This window comes from Lissotriton vulgaris, chromosome 3_2, assembly GCF_964263255.1.
Source record: "Lissotriton vulgaris chromosome 3_2, aLisVul1.2, whole genome shotgun sequence".
Classification (NCBI taxonomy): domain Eukaryota; kingdom Metazoa; phylum Chordata; class Amphibia; order Caudata; family Salamandridae; genus Lissotriton; species Lissotriton vulgaris.
The window spans coordinates 111962817-111984706 of NC_141690.1; the positions used below are offsets into that span (position 1 = coordinate 111962817).

General features: G+C 44.4%; 1 protein-coding gene across 1 annotated transcript in view; it reads right to left on the minus strand.

Annotated features, from left to right (window-relative positions):
* LOC147725393 (ADP-ribosyl cyclase/cyclic ADP-ribose hydrolase 1-like) overlaps positions 1-21890 on the minus strand; it is a 293519-nt gene that overhangs the window by 8217 nt on the left and 263412 nt on the right. Inside the window, exon 8 of the mRNA XM_086964522.1 lies at positions 10203-10289. Within this exon, the coding sequence (XP_086820648.1) occupies positions 10203-10289 (87 nt within the window). The remainder of the gene's footprint in view (positions 1-10202; positions 10290-21890) is intronic.

Here is a 21890-nt window from a genome sequence, read left to right on the forward strand (position 1 = left end):
CACGACCCCCACGACCATGCACGCAACCTGGGAATCATCCTCGACTCAACGCTCTCAATGACCATGCAAGTCAACGCCGTCTCCTCCCCCTGCTTCAACACCCTCCGCATGCTCCGCAAGATCTACAGATGAATCCTGACAGATACAAGAAAGACAGTCACCCAGGCCCTCGTGAGCAAAAGACTCGACTACAGAAAAACCCTCTACGCGGGAGCCCCGACCAAGCTCATCAATCGCTACAACGCATCCAAAACGCCTCAGCACGACTGATCCTCGATGTACCACGACACGGCCACATCACCCCCCCTCCTGAGAAACGTACACTGGCTCCCCATCAACAAGAGGATATCCTTCAAGCTCCTCATCCACGCACACAAGGCACTCCACAAGACCGGCCCACCCTACATCAACAGACGGCTCTCCTACTACACCCCCAACTGCCAGCTACGCTCCGCCGACCTCTCACTCGCCACCATCCTGCGCATCCGAAGAACAACCACCGGCTGGAGATCCTTCTCCAACCTCGCAGCCAAGACATAGAACACCCTCCCACTGAGCCTACAACAGATCCAAGACCTGCTAACCTTCAGGAGGATACTAAAGACCTGGCTGTTTGATCAGTGGTGGCCCCACCCCCCCCCCACCCCCAGCACCTTGAGACTCTCGTGGGTATGTAGTGCGCTTAACAAATGACTGATTGATTGATTGATTGATTGATTGATTGATTGATTGATTGATTGATTGACAAAGGGTTGAATAGCAGGAGGGTAAAAATTACTATTCCCACTCCAGAGAGGTCAACAGTAGAGAAAGCGTTGAATAGTGTAGGGGTAAAAATTACTATTCGCACTCCAAAGAGTGCAACAGTAGGGAAAGCGTTGGATAGCGGGAGGGTAAAAATTACTATTCCCACTCCGGAGAGTGCAACAGTAGAGAAAGCGTTGGATAGCGTAGGGGTAAAAATTACTATTCCCACTATAGAGAGTGCAACAGTAGGAAAAGTAATGATTTAATATTAAAATAAGATTAAATTAATTATCAATACCAATAAAAAATGTATTAAAAATAATTACCAATTAATAAAAATGAATTACTAATTATTACAAATTAATCACCAATTAATAAAAATTAATTACCAATTATTCATTAATTATCAATCAACTAATTATCAATACATACAAATGAAAATAAATATTGACTTTATTACGATTTCGTTACTTACCACCATATTCCCCTATAAACTCATAACCCGCTCCAAATAATAAATAATGCAATTAACATAATTATCAATTAATCAATTAATAAAAATGAAATACCAATTATTAAAAATGAATTACCAATTAATAAAACTGTATTACCAATTAATAACTAATTATCAATCAATTAATCATCAATACATATAAATAAAAATTAATATTTAATTTACTATAATAAAATTACTTCCCACCCTATTCCCCTGTAAACTCACAACCCACTACGGAATTAAATCACGCAAAAATTAAATTACATAACATTCATTTCTTTAAAAAAATTTAACATACATTACAAAAATAATATATAATTTTAACACATATACTACATACATAACACTAAAAAAAATGGATATTATGGAAATCGATATTTTAAATTCAATAATATAGAAATCGATATTTCCTGCCTCAATTTCGATATTCTGACTAACTATATTTTGATGATTCGATATTCTGGCCTATCTATATTTTGGAGTCGATATTCTGGCTGTCGATATTTCGAATTCTATATTTTGGGCGTTTACCACCCCTGACGCGTTCCCCTATGCAGTGCGAAGGCTCAAGAAACGACCCAGTTGACCCGAACCCGGGCCATCATGCCAGTGTATAGTAACCGGATCCACCTTTGCAGCTGCAGGCCAATGCTCACCTTTTCTAAAATCACAAAGAGGTACGGCCGTTCGATGCTGTTGAAAGCCATCCTTATGTCTAACGAGAGGAGAGCGGCTGCAACGTCGGGCTGACCTGACTCCATATAAACATCGTAAATTGAGCCTCCTGTTCCTATGAGGCATAAAGCCCGATTGGTCTGGGTGATTCAAAAACTGTAGGACCGGGTCCAGCCGATGCGCAAAAATTTTAGCTAGAACCTTAGCCTCAAAATTAAGGAGGGAAATGGGCCTGTAAGAGCTGCAGAGGTCGTGCGGCTTCCCTTTTTTAAGGAGTATAACGATGGTTACCCCACCTCGAACACTTCCGTAAACATGTCAAGCATATTGGGAGCAAGTTTGCTCGCCAAACATTTAAACAGCTTAGTGGAGAGCCCATTCGGGCCCTCTGCTTTCCAGGACTGTAAATCCCTCATGGCACTTTTATACTTCCTCCACCTGAAAAGCAGATCCAAGCATTTTCTCATCCTCCAACTCAAGCATTGGCAGAGAAATGTCACACAGAAATTCAGTGCATTCTAGTTCCCCTCTTGTGGATTGAGACCGATAAACATTTTCGTAGTATGTGGCAAAAATCTCTGTTAGGTCTGTTCCTATGCCACCCTGTATCCCTTCTGTTGAATGAATTTCAAACACCCAGGTGCGACCTCTGTCCCTTCATTCCAGCCATGCGATTAGCTTATTAGCTTTGTCACCAGGATCATAGACTCTCTGTTGTTTGGCAAATGAGTGGGACCAAGCCACATTGTCGGCGAGGTCTCGGACGGCGCGCTATTTAAGTTTGAGGGAGTGCTTAAGCCCTTCGACCTCCTCCGCGTCTGCTGCCACTGTGCGCTCCAGAGAGAGTATCTCCTGCTCGTGCTCCTCGCACCGGAGTCTAGTTTCTTTACATTTAACACCACCCGCCGCCAACACAAAATCCCTCACTACCACTTTATATGCATCCCAGAGGATCCTAGCAGAGCTACCAGAGCTGACATTTTCAGCAAAGTAAAGTTCTGTGTGGTCCTCAAAACTCTCCGGAAGGTCCTTGTCCCGAAAGAGAAAGGGATCCACTCTCGAAGGGAAAGACCAGTTGCGAACTGGCCCTTTGAGCTGTACCTCCACCAGCGAATGATCAGATATCCCTTGCGCCTTAGGGCACCTGCCCTGAAAGACGCCCACAGAGGCAGTGAGTGTAAAAACATAGTCAATCCGAGCCCTGCTGCCATGCGCTGCAGAGATATAAGTTAATTGTCTAGACCTGGGGTTGTGGCATCACCAGAGATCAGACAGGCCCAGAGCCCTCGCGAATGAGAACAACGGATGAGGCCCCTTGGCTCCTGAGGGGAGAGTTTCCCTATATATGTCCGGTGTGAGTACATTGTTCATGTCACCACCCAGAAGCAGCAGACCAGGCGGGAAGTCCCAAAAAATCTGACTAAGGTCCGGAAACGTTATTTCATGCAGCCGCGGGATAATGTATACTGAGCATATATTTACCACCTGACCCACCTAAATATCTGACAAGGCTGTGTAGTGCCCCAATTGATCGCCCCATGTGCGTTGTATCATCAGAGGTATCGCATTTTTACCCAGTATGGCTGTGCCCCTGGATCCAGACGTGTAACCTGCATAGACTTGCAGTGTGTAACCATACCTATTGAGGGCTAAGTAATTGTTCCCTTTAAGGTGCATTTCCTGGAGTAAGACAATGTCTGGGGGGTGTCGGTTGCAAATACTGTAGAACCATAGTGCGCTTGATTTTGTCCCCCAGACCATTCACATTCCAGGAAAAGAATGTCCGTTTTTTGTTAGGTTTTGCGGCCATGGGTTGAACCCACACCCCTTGCCCTCCTCCCCCAACTCAATAGAGACCCCCCTTACACGTGGCAAGACCAGGCTCATCTAAAGATGCCATCTGACCCCAAGAGTGACACATGATATCTGAAGTGAGAATCCAACAAAGAACCATATGAAAAATGCAGAAACCCAAAACAACGACCCCCCACCCTACAACCCTGCCTCGTAGCTCTAAAACTACCCACATCCCAAAGAGCAGAGCACCTGCTGCCCCATTGAACAAGAAACTTGGATAGGGCTGTCTGGCACAAACACACAGCAATGCCCCTCCCCCCGGTTCCCCCAGATTCCACCCCTCAACATGTCCAATAGGTAGAAAGTACAAAACAGTGTCTCCTACGGATGAGCCCCAAACATTTACTGCACTGGAACAGGAGCAATAATATCAGGTCATCAGAAAAATACCTTGAGGTCCAAAAAAGTTAAACAGCAATATACAGCAAGGAGTCCTATCCCTCACTTCATGGAAGAGCGTGCTTCACTCCCAGGGCTGACAGAGCAGGAGCTCCTGGATCTGGACACAAACCTTCCCCCTTCTCTGCGTCGATATGTGGACTCGAGAGCATGGAAATGGCTCCCTTGCCAAACCTCAGTGAAACGGTGATGTGGCTGGTGGGGGCCCCCTTCCAGCCACTGTTGAACCTCCGCAGGTGACGTGAAGAACAGGGCCTTATCATTTTCAAGGACCTTGAGCTTGGCCGGGAAGAGCATCATGGATTTTACCCTCTTATCTCGCTGGGCATATTTCACCCCATCGAATGTGTGCCTCTCCTGTTGTACTCGCAGCATGAAGTCTGGGAAGAACCTCACTGTCAAGTTCTCAAAGGGGAGGTTTCCCCTCATCCAAGCTGCTTGCAAGATGGCATCCCGAGCTCTGAAATTGGGAATGCGCACAATAATTGTCCAAGGAGGAGATCCAGGCTTCAGCTTAGGAATCAGGGCCATATGTGCCCTCTCCACAGTGAAGAAGGTAGATAATCTCCTAGGCCTAAGGTGGTTCAGGATAAGGTACTCGATAAAGAGCTCCATACTGGGGCCTTCCGCCCCATGAGGCACCCCCATCACCCTAAGGTTGTTGCGATGAGCTCTCCCTTTTTGATCATCCAGCCGCAAGGCCATCAATTTTTGTTGATGTCCATGTTTCTGCACGCGCTCCTCCAACTTGCGGGTCGCAGATTGGAACTCCCCCACATTCTCCTCAGTTTCTGTGACCCTCTCCAAGGTTTTCCTCATATCCGCCCTCATCAGGTTCATTTCAATCGCGACTTTATCGGTTTTGGTCTCCAGAGTCATTCCCAAGGTTTGGATCTCCGACATAATAGAGCCCAGGGTCGGCTCCTCTCCGGCCGATTTCTCCCCAGTGGCCCCGTCCTCGCGTGCCCGATGGAGCGGTACTGCATACTTGTCCTGTTTGTTCATCTACACAGCAGCCGGGGCACCCTATGCTTTCATCATGACCAAGTCCTCGCTGTGTGGGGGGCACAGGCCAAATGCGGGCCGCTCCCCGGGCCGATCTCCGGATATCAGGGTCCGTGGGCGAACACTCCAGGCACAATCTCACCACTTGTCACCCGCTTCGGCATGCGCCGCACATCAATCACGCAGCACACATGGATCCCTTCAATACAATCAAGAACGGGACTGGGCAAAGGGGACTAACGGGTAGATGCCGCTCGCTATGCCTTAAAGTCTGTCCACATGCTGGACTGGGATGCCCAACATCCTCTGCAGCTCAGCCGCTCCACCCAGCCGTAGATCTCACTGCATCACCGTCAAGCAAAGAGTCCAGCAGGAGCCACCATGCAGCTGAGGAATGTTCATTTGAATCATCCCCTCAGCCCCTCCTCATCTCAGTATATTGTATGGCATGATCCGGATGGCACTGCCCAGCACACCACTGGGCGCAGCAACATTTATAGGCCCACACAATAGGCCCGCAAAGCGCCAGCCCAAGCTTCACTTCACAGGGGGGCAAGGGCCCTGAACCCAGCATCCTCATTGGGCAGAGCTGGGGGGGCCCCCATAGACGACCACAGCTTCCACTTGCCATATAAGAAGGGCCACACCCCCAGCCACCACAGCACTGTTCTTTTGTGCACTGTTTACACCAGCATGATGAAGAGACCACTGGCGGCTCACCCCGATCGATGTCTGGCCCTGGGGAGCTCAAAACCGGCGGCCCACAGGTCATGCGGTCCCCGGGATGTCCCACACCAACATGCACTATCTGAGTGCCGCAGGCCGCAAAGCAACAAACCTTGCCTAGCCAGGATCCTGGGCCTCACACGTCAGGAGCAAGCAACACTCCAGACTCGATTCCACCCACTCGCCGTCCGGATTTCCGATATGGCCGCAAACAGGCCCTCCGTCGCAGCACACTGGGCACAGCTCCGTCTCTGGCTGGAGACACCTCTGCCTCCTCAGCATGCCACCAGGTACCTAGCACTTGCCATCTCCACTGTCCGGCTCCCGGATACAGGACGGATAATGAGGGTGAGAACGGGGGCTCGGACAGAGCAAAAAGGTTATGCCGCCATCTTGACCGGCGCCAAACCACCCCTTGTCTCTTCAATCTTGCGCTGGGTAGAGTTACTGTACACCAATGTGACTGCCAGGATACGCATGGGGACATAATACCTACTTCTTTGCCGTAGCTCGACGTACACAACTGGGCTGCCCCCTCTCGCTGCTGCTGTTGCCTTTGCGGTGGAGCCTTTGGAGTGTATGGTTCAGGAGCTGGCACCACAATGGGATGTTGTGGTCTTTGAACTTCCTCAAATAGTGTCCCAATATACAGATGACATGTTGATACATTTGAGAGCTGACCCTGCAGTGCTGCCATAGGTCACAGCCCTACTGACTGCATTTGGAGCCATGTCAGTCCTTCTTGGTAATTGGCATAAATACTGTTTATTTCCACTGCTTCATGTCCCTGAAGACCGCCTGGATATAATGTTGCATAAGGAACTGAATTGGTGGTTTAACTTTATTAAATATGTGAGCGTGCAGGTGTATTATGATCCGGATGATTTGCTAGAGGGGGACCTAGGAAAGGCAGTGACTGCGATTCACCACTCCCCTCTTTTTTGGACCAAGCTACCCTTGTCCCCAATGGGCAGGACTGCCATTGCCCAAATGTTGGTCCTGCCAGGACTTCTCTATTTTTTTGCAGCCTCAACCGTTGATCATCAGTAAGGACTTCTTTCTAAGTCTAAGAAGGGTTTTTGACGGAATTGATTTGGGGCGATAGACAGCAACAGGTTGCTCTAAATAAACTATTTGCCCTCTTGGATGAAGGTGGCCTTGGTGCCCCGGACTATGAATTGTACTAGGCTGCACCGCAACTGCAGTGGCATATGCAGTGGATTACAGGAGAGCTGTCTCCAGAATGTGCTAACATTTTTGATGAGTTGGCAGGGAGACCATTGTTGAACCGGCTCTTTGAACTACTCCCCCTCGTGACACAGATAGAGTGCTGTTACGTACAGCACTTTATTTCTCGTCCGATTTAAGCCACACCAGAGTGCGCAGGCTTGAGGACCACGCATTGAGTTCAGGATTGGGAAGCGGCGGGAATCATGACTTGGGCAGATGTGGTGACCAGCTAGGGCCTCTGTGCCTTCAATGATTTAGCGTTGGATGGTGGACTTGGTCCAGAGTAGTTCCTGCTGTATTTGGCCCGGTGGGATGTGATGCGTAAGACCTTGGGTTCTGATCTTGAGAAGCCTCCAACGTGAAGCAGCTTTATTGGGTGGAACAACGCAAAGGTCATCACACACCTATCCTCTGTGTGGCGGAGCAGACCAACTGTGGAACATACGCGGCTGCGGGATTGGTGGCCAATGGCACTTGGGAGTGATATCACAGACACACAGAGACACAATAGGACCGATGCTTGCAATCGGTCAAACGGGTGTCGTGAAACGTGCGGTTTTGACTTATATAATTTCACTTCCTGAATAGTGCATATCTCACCCCAATGAGGATTAGCAAGATGTTCCCCGGTGCTACCAACGTTTGTCTGAGGTGCAGATCCACTGATGCCAACTTCTTTCACATGGTGTGGTCATGTACACTAATTCATCCCTTTTGGGAAAGGGTGGTGTGGGGAGTAGAGTTTTATTTCTATGCTTGCTTGATAAAGCTAGATTATGAATGTGAATATGCTTCAGGATCTGTTGCAATGTACATGGATATGGCACATGACAACAAACATCGTGCGTTAAACCCTCTATTGAACAGTACAATAATAATCTGCTTGGCAAGCAATTAAATATCATGCAATAAAACAATATAGACCAGAGAGAACAAGTAAATAGGACTATATATTTTATTTATATTCATGGATAATATCGGATTCATGTTTTATCGCTTATGTATATTGGGTATAAAAACTACAAATTTATTTTGTCAAAAGGTCTCACAACTCGTCTATAAAAAGAAAATCAGTGTTCAAAAATGTGCAACAATGTGGCAAGAAAAACACAAACATAGCTACATATATATACTGTAAGCAAATGAAACAAAGCAAGCCAAAATACATATAATACAATACACATAAAATCCATAGAATATGTACAGGTTAAATATTAGGTTGTGACTAGGTTAATCAATTACTGGTAATTACAATTCATCTTTATCGTGATTCATCCTGAACTAATGATCCTCAGAGATAACAATGTTAGAAGTTCATGATGAATCACAATAAAAATGAATTACTTGTTCTTTCTGGCCTATATTGTTTTAATGCATGCAATTTAATTGGTTGCCAAGGGGATTGTTATTGTAGTGTTAAATCTTTTCCTGTCCTTGGAACTGTGATTTTTCACTAGGTGGTCCTTATTTCTTTGCAATGGTTAAACCCTCTGTTGGCAAGTGATTATTTTGACCCATTCAACCATGAGGTTTTGCTGATTAGGGGGGGAATTCCCAATGCACATCCATTTAGTGCCTGATGCAATGGCCACAAGTATTGTGCTGTCTACGACTCCCTTACTCTACAACGGTGTGAGGTTATTGTATGCCATATGTGTCCTTTCCATCGATTGTATCAACACCATAGACAAGCTAATAAAGATAATCATAAAAAAAAGGGAAGAGAAGTTGTGGGTGCTGCAAGTGCGCATGTCATTTGCCCGGTTGTCTTGCAATTGCCAGTCTGATATGCACACGTTAAATCTCTCCAACACAAGCTGTGTTGCACAACTGGGTGGAGAACAGGCACAGGCTCTCAGTCCCTGAGTGTATGCCATGCCAACTTGCTCCAACCACTACTGGCATTTCTCTCATGCTTGTTAATAGTTTTGAAAGCTTGAGAGCAGTGTCTGCATTGTTTAGGGACATTCACTAGACTTTGGGTGACTGTGCCGGATTCATGTACTGCCGGGATCAGAACGGAGCACCAAGGCAGCAGGGAAGTACACTTTTTATTTTTTTTGTTCAAAATAGATGCTTCTTTTGACTTACTGGCAGGTACAGTGGAAAACTCACAACTCTAGAGCTCGCAATCATGACCCATTATAAACACTGTTTGGAAAGGACCACGATTGATAACTTTGGTATTGAATAGGGGCAATGCTGGTTTATATGGTAGTGCCTATCACTAGATCAAAATATTCTCCCTTGCACTGCCCCACCACTTTAATTTGACAGCATCATCCTCTGTAAATCAAGTACATATGTGCATGCGTATTTACAAGTTTTCAAAACTATTCACATTGCGTAGTATATTTTACGTCAGATAATCACTTCTTAATTATTAACTCACCATTCTAAGTATGTGTATTATCAGGAAATCCAAGGTTGCTCAGTGACGGCTGTGTTGCTCCTCAAAATTTTAAATTTAGTACAGTTCTTTTTTTTAATTTTACAATGTTTCATTAACCTTATTTTAAATTAATTGCATCTAAGCAGATTGTTTAAATTGTTCAACTCTGAAAATCACTGATACCAGAAATCACTAATTAGTAATTGAAACAGGCTTCTTGTCTTACTTGAGGAGCCAAAAGTTCTAATTCAATACCCGGAATCATATATTATTCAAGCATTATTTGCTTCTGCTCAAGTGGTCAATACCCTCCGAGCATTAATAATTGCTAATGGCCCACATAACATTTATGGGCCTGAGGCTGAGACAAAGTCAAAGGTCTTACGAGGAAGGACAATTAACACCCGTTAGAGTTCAACTTTTGGCAATTAGTGTTCACCCAACACAGGCAAATAAACGCGTTCTCTTTCACACCTCTAACACTGAAACTAACCTGCTGGCAAATGCATTTAATTAATGTCAGTGTTAAAAGTATCATGATTGGCTTAGATAATGGCAGCATGTAATTCAGGGTTGAGGATTTGGAGTATAAAAAAGCTCATGCACTTATAATTTCATGCCCTGAATTTCTCCCTAATCCTACATTAATAATGCCAATAAAAGATTTATATTTACCAATAATTATCCACACAGGAAGAATGAATGTTCGATTTTTTTAGGGTACTTTCTAATTCCAAAAGTCTCGGACTGCCACACGAGTCTCTGAAAGTAGAATAACATGTGATGGTAAACAGTACTCATATCTGTTGGAAAATTCCTCTATTTGATGGTCACCACCAATTTTCTCTCGTCTGATGCTGCTGGTTTTTCACTTTGCTCACTGGTATACTTCCTACCAGCCATGTTCTCTGAAACTTAAAACATGCAAACGTTCCCAACACTCCAGATTGGCATAGCCAACTTACCTATAGGTTCCTATTATATTGTGCAAACGTGTACCCAGGGACTTTAGGTTAAATGTCTCTAATGGACTAGAGCACCTGTTGTGCTACCTCTGAAGTGAAAATGCAAAGCATTTCTCTAGGCATGCATCTGCAGCCTGGCAGGCAGTTTTAATAACTGCAATCTGGCTTGGCAAAATAAACAGCTAAACCTCCCTTTTTATTGCTTATTAGTAACTCCTAAGTGACCATAGATTTTAAAAGTAGGACATGTCCCGAGGGGAAAACCCTCACACAAAGTCATTTTTCATATTAGCAAGACTGGCTCTTAAATGGAAAGCACTGGGTTACATTATAACACCTTATAATGCTTAACTCATTTTGGGAGTATCTGAAAGAATGATTCATGTTCTCAATAAAATAGTAATCTAAAATTTAAATTGTTTCACAGTTTCTGGTCATCACATTAATTAATTTCTTTTCCGAAAATAGAGATTCAAGCAATCCTACGAAAGACCATACCAAATTTCCGAAGTAAAAAAAAACCATTGCGCTGAAAGTACCTTTGTCATTACTATATAAAGTGCTGGAAATTCTGCATTATATTCAATTCTTCTTTCTAACATACAATCCACACATTTTACAAATAGATTTCAAATTCCAATAAGTGCTTCTATACAGTGCTCTCAGTTCTTCCTCCCAAAAGTGCTTCCCATATAGTGAATAAAACATTACCAAACTCTAAAGCACGTTTTACTCCTCTTCACCCTCTAGGCATATATGTATTCTTTGTTATAAACTATAAGCAACTTATTCAAATGGATTTGAAATTGAGGCAGATCCCTTGATTTCCATTGATTTGTTAAAACTGACCAAGCCATTAAGATTATTACGTATCACCAAGTTTGCATGTTTCTATTCGTTATACCCAGATGACTAGAGCTTCTTAAAAGTTTAGCTTTAGCATCCTGTACAAGTGAAGCTCGTAGAAGCTTTTGAACATATGTTAAAATATCTTCCCAGAATCTAAATACTTTCAGACAGCTCCAAATCATTTGTTCCCATGTACCCACTAGGTTACATATAGGACAGCTGTCCTTAATGTTTATTTTCTATAATATACTAACCACCAAAGGTACATCTGAATCCGTTTGAAGTCAGCTCCCCTCAACATCTAGTTAATGAAGACCGACATGTCTGACTCAGCCACATTCATTCCCACCTCCTTCCCCCTCTTTGCTCGAGCAATACGAAATACATTATCAGTTTCTTTGTGACAAATATGAAGCCATCTTACCCATTGCCAAAGAATATTTTGAGTGTATTTTTATAATTTTATGTACTATTGCTCTCTCCCTTAATTCCTCTATCTGAAGCAGGAAGGAGGAAATTCTTGAGTACACTTTGGGGTCGATTCCGATCCTGGAAATAAACCGTCCGTACGATTCGTATCCGGAGCCCTCTCCGTACGAATCGTAAACATGCCGTACGACCTGACGAGTACGATCCGGACCGGGGTATGAGGACGCGATTCGTACGGTCCACGTCAGGTAAGGGCGATTCGTACGGAAAAGCACACAATCACATACACACTGTACGGTCAGTACACCCCATGATCGCGGGGTACGGTGCGTACCCCTGCGATCATGGGATGTACGCACCGTACACCCAGCGAACATGGGGTACGGTCCGTACACCCCATGATCGCTGGGGTACGATGCGTACACCCCATGATCGCAGGGGTACGCACCGTACCCCTTGCATGATGGGGTGTACGCACCGTACCCGGGGGGGACGTTCCGTACCTGTTTCGGTGCAAACTCTGCTTTTACGGCTATTTTCAGCTCCTGTAGAAAAAGGGTCATACGGTGCGTACCTGACACAAATCATACTTGCTGGGTCCGAAAAACCAGCCGCGAACAGTACAGATGTCGCGTACAGCGAGTTCTGAGGGAGATTCGTATGGGAATTTGATTTGTACAGTCTGTATGATTCGAACGGAGTCCAGCTCTTGGTACGAATCCTACTTCGTCATACATACGGGGGACGTTGCAGAGTACGATTCGTATGGGAAAAACGCTCCGAACGGCTATTCGGAGCGTTTTTCCCCAAATTGGAATCGACCCCATGATGTTTGAAGATATTCCAGAATATTAGAGACCTGGGCTGAGGAAGATCTCGCCGACCTTTCTTCCCAGAAAATAATTTTGGTATTAATATTAAGACAATCTCCTACTCTCCCCAAATGGGTTCTTTCCCACTTTCTTACTGTTTGCTGTAACTCTAAGGGACATAAGAATTGGAGGGAAAGCGCTGCATAAATATGTGGGATGCTGAGATAGTTTTGCTTCTGCTTAAATAATTACATCATCTTGTAGCTAACCAGCTTGAGGATTCTCTCATAGGGTGTGAAAAAAGTTTTTTATGGTGGGACCTCTTTAATCATCTTCTCCATACATAAATTATCTACCATTGACACCTTAATAATATGCTTTCCAATCTGGAAGTGCCATCCTGCCTTCTTCGCAGTGAAGATTTCGTTTTGCTAGACATATGGAGAACCTCGGCAACTTAGGACTGAAGCAGCTTGACTCTGCTCCCACTCACACAGCAGGGTACACACTCGACCCTGTCTTCGTCGGAGGACACAGTATCTGCTTCAGCTACAACACGTAACTGCTCTGGACTAAAAATCACTGCATCCATTTCTCCTTCATGAAACCCACCGCACACAAGCATGTTTACCGCCTCCGAATCAGAAACTGGAAAAAAATCAGTGAAGAACACCTCGCATCCACACTCACCAGCACTCCACAACCAACCACCGCCAAACACCAACCCCGCAGCAAGCAACCTCCATCGATTGATCACCAACTGAGTCGACACACTTGCCACCCTTAGGAAAGCCACAGGACCACACAACAAGAAAGCAAGCTGGTTCACAACGGCTCTCTAATAATCCAAGCACTACTGCAGACGGCTTGAGAAGACTTGGAGAAACAGCAAAACCAGGAAACATGTACCACCTGCAGAGCAGCCACGACAGCACATCACCAACTCATTAAAGCAACAAAGAAGAGCTTCCTCCAAGACAGAATCCTCTCCAGTGCCCACAACTCCAAGGAGCTCGTCTCCATCATACAGGAATTTGCCATACCAGACAGAAAAACAATAGACGTCCCACCCTCCAAAGATATCTGCAACTGACTCAGCTCCATCTTTCACCTCAAGATCAAGACACTCTATGACAACTTCAACGACCAAGACCTCTCCACCGCCCCTACTCTCAACCCCAGCGATGCCTCCCAACAGACCCTACTCATCTGGACCCCACTCAAAACCTAATAATATCTTAAAGACTATGAAGAGCTTCCACTCCGGAGCACCCTCAGACCCTTGCCCACCCCGCATGTTCCATCGCACCCAAGCTACGTCGAACGATTAACTGCTCCCTTAAGCCCGCCACATTACCCGACAACTGGAAGCACACCAAAGACAACCTCTTCTCAAGAAACCCTTCGCTGGCCCGAAGGACCTCAAGAACTTCAGGCCCATCTCGCTGCTACCATTCGCTGCCAAAGTCATCGGAAAGGCCGTCAACACCCAGCTAGCATGCTTCATTGAAACCAACAACGTCCTAGACATCTCCCAATCCAGATTTCACAGCAATCACCGCCCCGATACAGCCCTCCTCGCCCCAACTGATGACATTCACGCCCTCCTCGTCCAGGGCCAAACCGCAGCCCTCATCCTCCTGGACCTATCAGCAGCCTTCGACATCATCTCCCACTGCACACTAGCCACCAGACTCCAAGACTCTGGGATTTGAGAAAAGGTCTTAGACTGGACACGCTAATTCCTCACAGGCAGAACACAGAGAGTCCCGCTTGTCCCCCGCTGACCGACGCTCAATCACCAGCTGGAGCGAGGCAGTCGGTTGAGACGAGCGCGAGGCGGACCACAAACCCCAGAGGGCTGTGCGGTGTTACCGCTCTGCGCCAGGAGGCGCTTAAAAGTGTCATCATCCCCGGCTCGCGGGACGCGAGCGGGACGCCCGGGGCGAAGCCGGGGCAAAGTGCGGGCCCTCTACGGCCCTCCAAGGCCACACAAGGCACGGCTCGGCCACCCCCCTAATGTGAGTAGCTCCGATTTTGACTGTCTATAACTTTGTCTTTTTCCCTGCTTCGGTGTGTGAAATCTACGGCGATGTCAGACATAGAGGGACACACTCCTGTAACAGGAACTCCTGTAATGGGTCCCCTAGATAAATTCTTCTTCAGAACAACCGCCGATCTGGATCGAGATTTGGCCATGGCAGAGCGCCGTATTGCCCGACGTCAATCAATTGAGTTACTGAAAACTACCATCCTAGAACCCACTGCGACAGTGATTTCTGAGGTTCAATCCTTAAATACTACCCAACCTAACACAGATGCAGATCTGTTCAATACAGACAATCTTCCTCTAATTTTCCAATCTAGTCCATCGGCTTCCCTTCAACCTGAGCAACTTTCCCCCTCTAATAACAATAGTATCATCGATCTCATCGACCTTGTCACTCCCAACTTACCAAAGACTTCTGAGGTCGTAAACCTAACCACTATGCCTGTTACCTTAAATATATCGGAAGTATTATTACCTCCTGATGGTAAACAGCCTACACTTCCTGTGCTTCCAAATTCTGTCTCCAATAAAAATCAAACTCCATGCAATCAAACTAAAAGGAAACAGTCTATTATTAGATCACCCCCAAAGAAGCGCAGGAAACGAGGCTCGGCCAAAACGGACACTCCCACTCCTACACACAAACAACCACTTCCAAAGGACTTACTTAGACAAGAACTTCTTCAAATAGTGAAAAGGGTTCCCATTGCTACCAGAAAGACTTTGACTTCAAACGTACCACCATCCATTAAGGATTTTGTAGATGCAATGGAACATCTCCTAAAAGCTCTACTCATTCCAATAGTAGAAAGAGTAAAGAGAATTGGAATACAATTGGAAAACCTAACAGGAGGTTCTACTCAAAATACTACAACTAAAAAGGAATTACCAAACACCGTGAACGCAAAAGATGGCGAAAGAAACTCCACCTTGGGAAAAACAACTGTAGAAAATAAAATCACGAAGGAAACAAAATCCTCAATCAAACAAACTCCTGTATCTATACCTAAGCTAGTAACTAAGGCCCCTATTGTCCAACATAAATTGACGCAAAATACAAGATCACAATCTGCACAAATAAACTCCCTTATAAACTCTGCAAGAATGGGGAACGCAAAAAATAATTCAAACATTCATAAGAGTGACTCTTACAACAGTAGACCAACTCGGATAAGAAACGCGGATTTACCCCCTGCAGCCTCACAACATGTCATTGTTTTAACATGGGTTCCTCCACTACCAACTGCAGGAGTGTATGAAAATCACGCTAGTCTCAAAAACAAGGTGATATATTGGCTCAAAAATAACAGGCCTCTTCCACCCCATCTCAATAGTGATATTATTATGGTGAGAAGAACGAACTGGGTGGGTATACGCCCTAAAGATATAGAAGGCGATGTTATTATTATCACATTCAAAGATCCCAGAGTTACGTCACACATCAGGGATTGGTACTCAGATTTCGATAATGGTCCGATTACACCTAAATCCCTTTCTTATTTCTACCCTGAAGCTTTAATGCGTCCGAAATCCCACCAGCCCAAGCCCCATTTCGGTAATTTTACCTTCCAAGAGCATAGAAGACCATCTTATCATAACTGTCCACCAAGATATGGAATTAGGGAAAATATTTTGCCATCTCAAAGCTCCTATCATAGCATAGGTAAACCATGGGATACTAAATATCCCTCGACGCCTGGTTACGCTCCAGTAGGATATGGACAATTGTTTCCACCTCAAATTCCTTTATGGAATTTCCCCTGTTATAACCAATATGAGCCACTCTATGGTCTGGATGACATAGAATTACTTACTCCCAAGAAAGTGGACTATCAACCTAGGGAGAACTTTCCTGCTATTTTATCCAATGAAACTTTGATAAAGCCCTCTTTGACTAATAGTACCCCAGATTTAGAAATAGAAAACATGATAGAAAAAGGGGATACACTAAAAATACCAACGAGACAGATAGACCGGGATAGAACACCAATAATGCGGTCTATCAGTGGGGGGCATAGTAAACCTACTGATACATTAGAGATTCTCTGCTGGAATCTCGCAGGTATCACTTCAAAAATTATACTACCTACTTGGTTGGATGTGGTAAACCAATACCCTGTTTTGTGTTTTCAAGAGACCTGGGCACTGACCCCTACACATTTATTGGGCTACCAGACTTTTCATTCACCTGCAATAGAAAGTAATCAGGGCAGGCATAGTGGGGGTCTCTGTACGTATATAAGTGTCATAATAGGCCACAAGGTTGTAAAAAAGATATTAAGGACATCTTATCAAATAATTGCCATGGAGGTTGGCTCCTCCATGACACCGCTGATAATTAACTTTTATAATAATATGCCCCCAGAGCCATTGGAAAAGGTATTGGAAGAGTTACACCGCTCAATGGTCACACTTAAAGAATTACGTGGCGGCGAGTGTGTGACAATCTTTATGGGTGATTTTAACTGTTACATATGCCCAAATGCTATGAAGGGCACGTGTGACATCTCTATAGAAATGGATACTAGTATTATTAATGACACTCCTAACCATCATTTTATACACTCAAACACAGGGGATTTCCTAAATCATTTTTTTGCTTCTTTTAATTTAGAATTTGCTAACAATTTAACCCTTCCACGTAGACCTTTTGAACCCAGTTTTCACGGTAGAGGTATAAATTCGACTATTGATTTCATTCTTTTTTCACAGATGTATTCCTCTTTAATATCCTCCTGGAATACTTTGGACCACTTTTATGGGGATCATTATCCCCTAGCCTTATCTATCGTGTTGCCCTCTCCAGTTTCCATGCATAACAATAATCCCAAAACCAATTATGAGCTACCAATTGTTTTGGGGGCTCATAATGGATATACCATCAAATGGGATAAAATCAACCCTGCTAGACTGTTGAAGGACTTATTGACGATGAGGTGGGAGGAGATACATACTTGCCTTTCCTTAAATGAACAGCCCCACTCCGTCCGAGAAGCCTTCTTGAAAATACAGATCAGTCTCAGAAAACTGCTTACACAACAGTTTAAGGCAGGGCCCATCACCTCCAAAGTGTGGTTTGACAAACATTGTTCTATAGCTTTGAAGACATTAAAGAATCTTTTGCATAAAACCCCAAAACCAACTACGGAGATTCGACAAGCAAGACTTAACTATCGTATGGCTATTAAAAATAGAAAAAAACTATTGAAAGAGGAAGCATGGCAAAAATTGGTGTCAACAAGTGAAAATCGAAATCTCTCGGCCTTCTGGAAATTTATAAATACCCCACTCCCATGGATAAAGATGCCGGAGAGAAATATTGACCTTGCAATTGATGGTGAAACGTGGGCTGCTTATTTTCAAAACCTTTATAGTCAACCCACACCGACGATACCAGAACAAAAGACTTCATCATCTATAGACCTGCTTGAGGTAACTCATTCCAATATTGTCTTCAGGTGGGAAGAGGTGGAGATGGCGATAAGGGAGAGTCCAGCTGGTAAGGCACCAGGGCCGGACGCCATCCCCACTGATGTTTTCAAAGCAGAAATATCCTTTTGGGCACCAATATTGACATCTGTCTTGAACGCCGCAACTACTTCGGGCCACTTCCCATCCTGGGACGAGGCTGTAGTGATACCCATCTTCAAAAAGGGTGATAGGCATTCTCCATCCTGCTACAGGCCTATCTCCCTGCTTGATTCTCTAATGAAGATCGCAGGCCGTATTATCCTGAAACGTCTTGAAGTATGGGTAGTGGAGAAGAACATACTTTCAACACTCCAGTATGGCTTCAGATCAGGGAGAGGTACAGTAGAACAAACTCTGAACCTACATCTTATTATGTCCAAATACGTTGACACAAAAAATGGAAACCTGTATGTTACTTATGTAGACTTAAGCTCTGCTTTTGGCTGTGTAAACCATGAACAACTTTGGGATATTCTGGAATGTTTAGGAGTAGATTCATCAATACTCAAGAATTTGTATAGAAACGCAGGAGCTAGAGTCAGATATGGTCCAAAAGGTCCAGTGCTCGCCAAGATTCTCCATAAATAGAGGGGTTAGGCAGGGGTGCATTTTGGCCCCAATGCTCTTCACCCTCTATATAAATGCAATAGGAGATCATTTAAAAAACTTTGAATGTGATTATCCAAAGGTGGCAGGGCAATCAATCCCTATCTTGTTCTATGCCGATGACGCGGCTATACTTTCACAAACTAGAGTGGGGCTACAAAAGGCAGTCACGGCATTCAGAGACTTTATGTACGATAAAGGCCTGAGAGTCAACATCAGGAAAACTTACTCAATGGTCTGCAATAAAAAGATAAATAAAAGATCATGCCCCATCCATATTGAGGAGCAAAGACTAGAGACTGTGGACAATTTCACGTATTTGGGCATTTCGGTAAACCGACACGCCTCTTGGAAGTCGGCAGTTAAAATGAGGAAACTTGCCCTTGTTAGAGCTGTTGGTGGGCTCAGAGACTTTGCTGGAAGAGTAGGTGGGAGGCCTGTTAAACAGTTAATCATTCTTTATAAAACAAAATGTATTTCAACAGCCATTTATGGGGCTGGCCTCTGGGGCATTGAAAAAGACATTACCTCAATTCAAATAGAGGAAAATAATTTCCTAAGGTACTTATTGGCAACACCCAAATCCACTTCCGTATACATGATGCATATTGAGTTAGATCTATCATTTATTTCAGATTTAATTAAAGTGGAGCCCCCACTTTTGTGGCATAAAATCTGGACCACTACTGAAACAGATCTGAATCGCGAAGTGATACTGGACATTCTCAAACTGGATGGGGCAAGACACACGAAATGGCTGGCTTACATAAAAAACTTTTTTGTGGAAATTGGACACCCAGAGTACTTTTCTGATCCTTTGACCTTGGATACTATATCAAGAAAAAGCTTGAGAAAAACTCTATTGGATCACTTGGAGACTAAAAGATGGAATCATCAAAAAATAAATACAACTCTCCAGGCGTACCAAAGGGTGACGCAGCACAAGGGGCTTCAAGCATACCTGTCCACTGACTTTTCTTGCTATGCTAGAATGCTCCTTGCCAGATTTAGACTGGGGTCATTTTTTCGTCTTATAACTTTCCCTGTAGGAAATGATTGGTCGCGAAATCTGAGTTTTTGTCCATGCGATGATACCTCTGTGCAATCAAATATCCATACCATCTTATTTTGTAATTACTATGCGATCCCCAGGAAAACATTATTGAAACCTCTACTAAAGAGATGGGGCCCGAGGTCCTGTAAGGACCCATATGAGCGCTTACAGATGCTAGAGGATAAAGAAGTTATATGTATCATGGAACAGTACTTGAAGTTGTTGATTAAATTTAGGAAATCTCTGCAAGGCCCTACTTAAATATACTGGTTTTTAGATCTTTTTATAATAATTCTTAATCATGATAAGATTGGTTTTTCTGATCTTTCTTTTTAAATGGTAATATTTTCTTCTTCAATACACTTTTCCATTCCTATCTATTTTAATGAATTGCTCAAATGAACTGTTTTATATTTTTTCTGTAATTGTATGCTTGTATGATATTCTTTGAAATATCGAATAAAGCTCTTGATCTGATCTGAACACAGAGAGTCAGACTCCATCCCTACCTCTCAGAACCAACAGAGACCCGTTGCGGAGTAACCCAAGTATCCGCCCTCAGCCCGGCCCACCTTTTTCAACATCTACATGGCCCCGCTCACTACCATCGTCAGAACCATGGGATCAACATCGTCTCTTACGCCGATAACACCCAGCTCATTCTATGGCTCACCAAAGAACCCATCATACCAGGCACAACTTCCAAGAAGGGATGAAAGCTGTCACAACCTGGATGAAGAACAGCTGCTTGAAACTCAACTCAGAGAAAATAGAGGCTCTCATCCTCGGCTCCACCCCGTCAGCTTGGGCAACAACTGGTGGTCCCCCGCCCTCGGAACCTTCCCACCCCGACACACCGTGGCATCATACTGGGCTCATAGCTAAAGATGAACCACCAGATCAATGCCATCTCCTCAGCCTCTTTCAACACCTTGCGCATACTCCATAAAACTTTCAAATTGATCTCCTCCGAAGCCAGAAAAACGGCCACACATTCCCTCATCACCATCAGACTAGACTACGGCAACGCTCTCTAGCCAGAATGAACAAAAAACACTGCAATCCCCAGACAGTCTAGAACGCCACAGCCAGGCTAATCCTTGACATCCCCAGCCACAACCACATCACCCAACACCTCCTCATCGAAGAAAGGATAACTTTCAAGCTGCTCACACACGCGTACAAGGCCCTCCACAATATCGGGCCACAATACCTCAACAACTGTCTCTTCTTACAAGCCCTCAAGAGAAACCTCTGTTCAGACAACCTCACCCTGGCTACCATCCTATGCTTCTACAGGAACAGAGCAGTTGGAAGGTCCTTCTCCTACCTCGCAGCCAAGACCTGGAACAACCTCCCCATCCACCTCTGGCTAAGCCCCACACTGCTCCAGTTCAGGAAAGAACTCAAGTTGGCTCCTAAAATGACCCCAATGAAACTGCACACTCCACCCCCAGTGCCTTGGTACCCTAACGGGTGAGTAGTGTGCTTTACAAACCCTTGATTGATTGATTGATTGATTGATTGATTGGTTGATTGGTGGATTGGCTTTATTCTATATCATTTCTGAAATCCTCACATTAAGGCAGCATATGCATCTTAATCAGAGACCTTGCCAACAATCAAAAATTGGTGGCTTCTGCTGCCTGTCTCATTTATCCTTGATCTTTCTAACTAAGGAAATATAATTCAGAGTATAAAGATCATGAAGGTCCTCTTTAAACTTAATCTACATACACATCACGGGGCTGCTGGCATAGACTTCCTGAAGAACTTCATGCAGCTTCTTCATGTCACTGTTGAAGGGCAGCATCTCTATCTATGTGGTATTTATTGTATAACCTGCAAAAGCCGAAACATTACCTAGAAGTCATAACACTTTCTTAATAGAAGCAGGGCCTTCCATCCTCCTCAGGGCACATTCAAGGGGTTCAGTGAAAGCTACAAACAATAAATGTGACAATGGACACCATTGCCTTGTGCTTAGAGAGATATTTATAAGGGTTGAGAGGTTCCTGTTTAATGTCATTGTGCCTCCTCTCCTTGATATATTCTTTCAATTGTCCTAGGAAGTAGACAATGAAATTTCATTTTTCCAAAGGTCTAAATTAAAACTTCACCAAATCA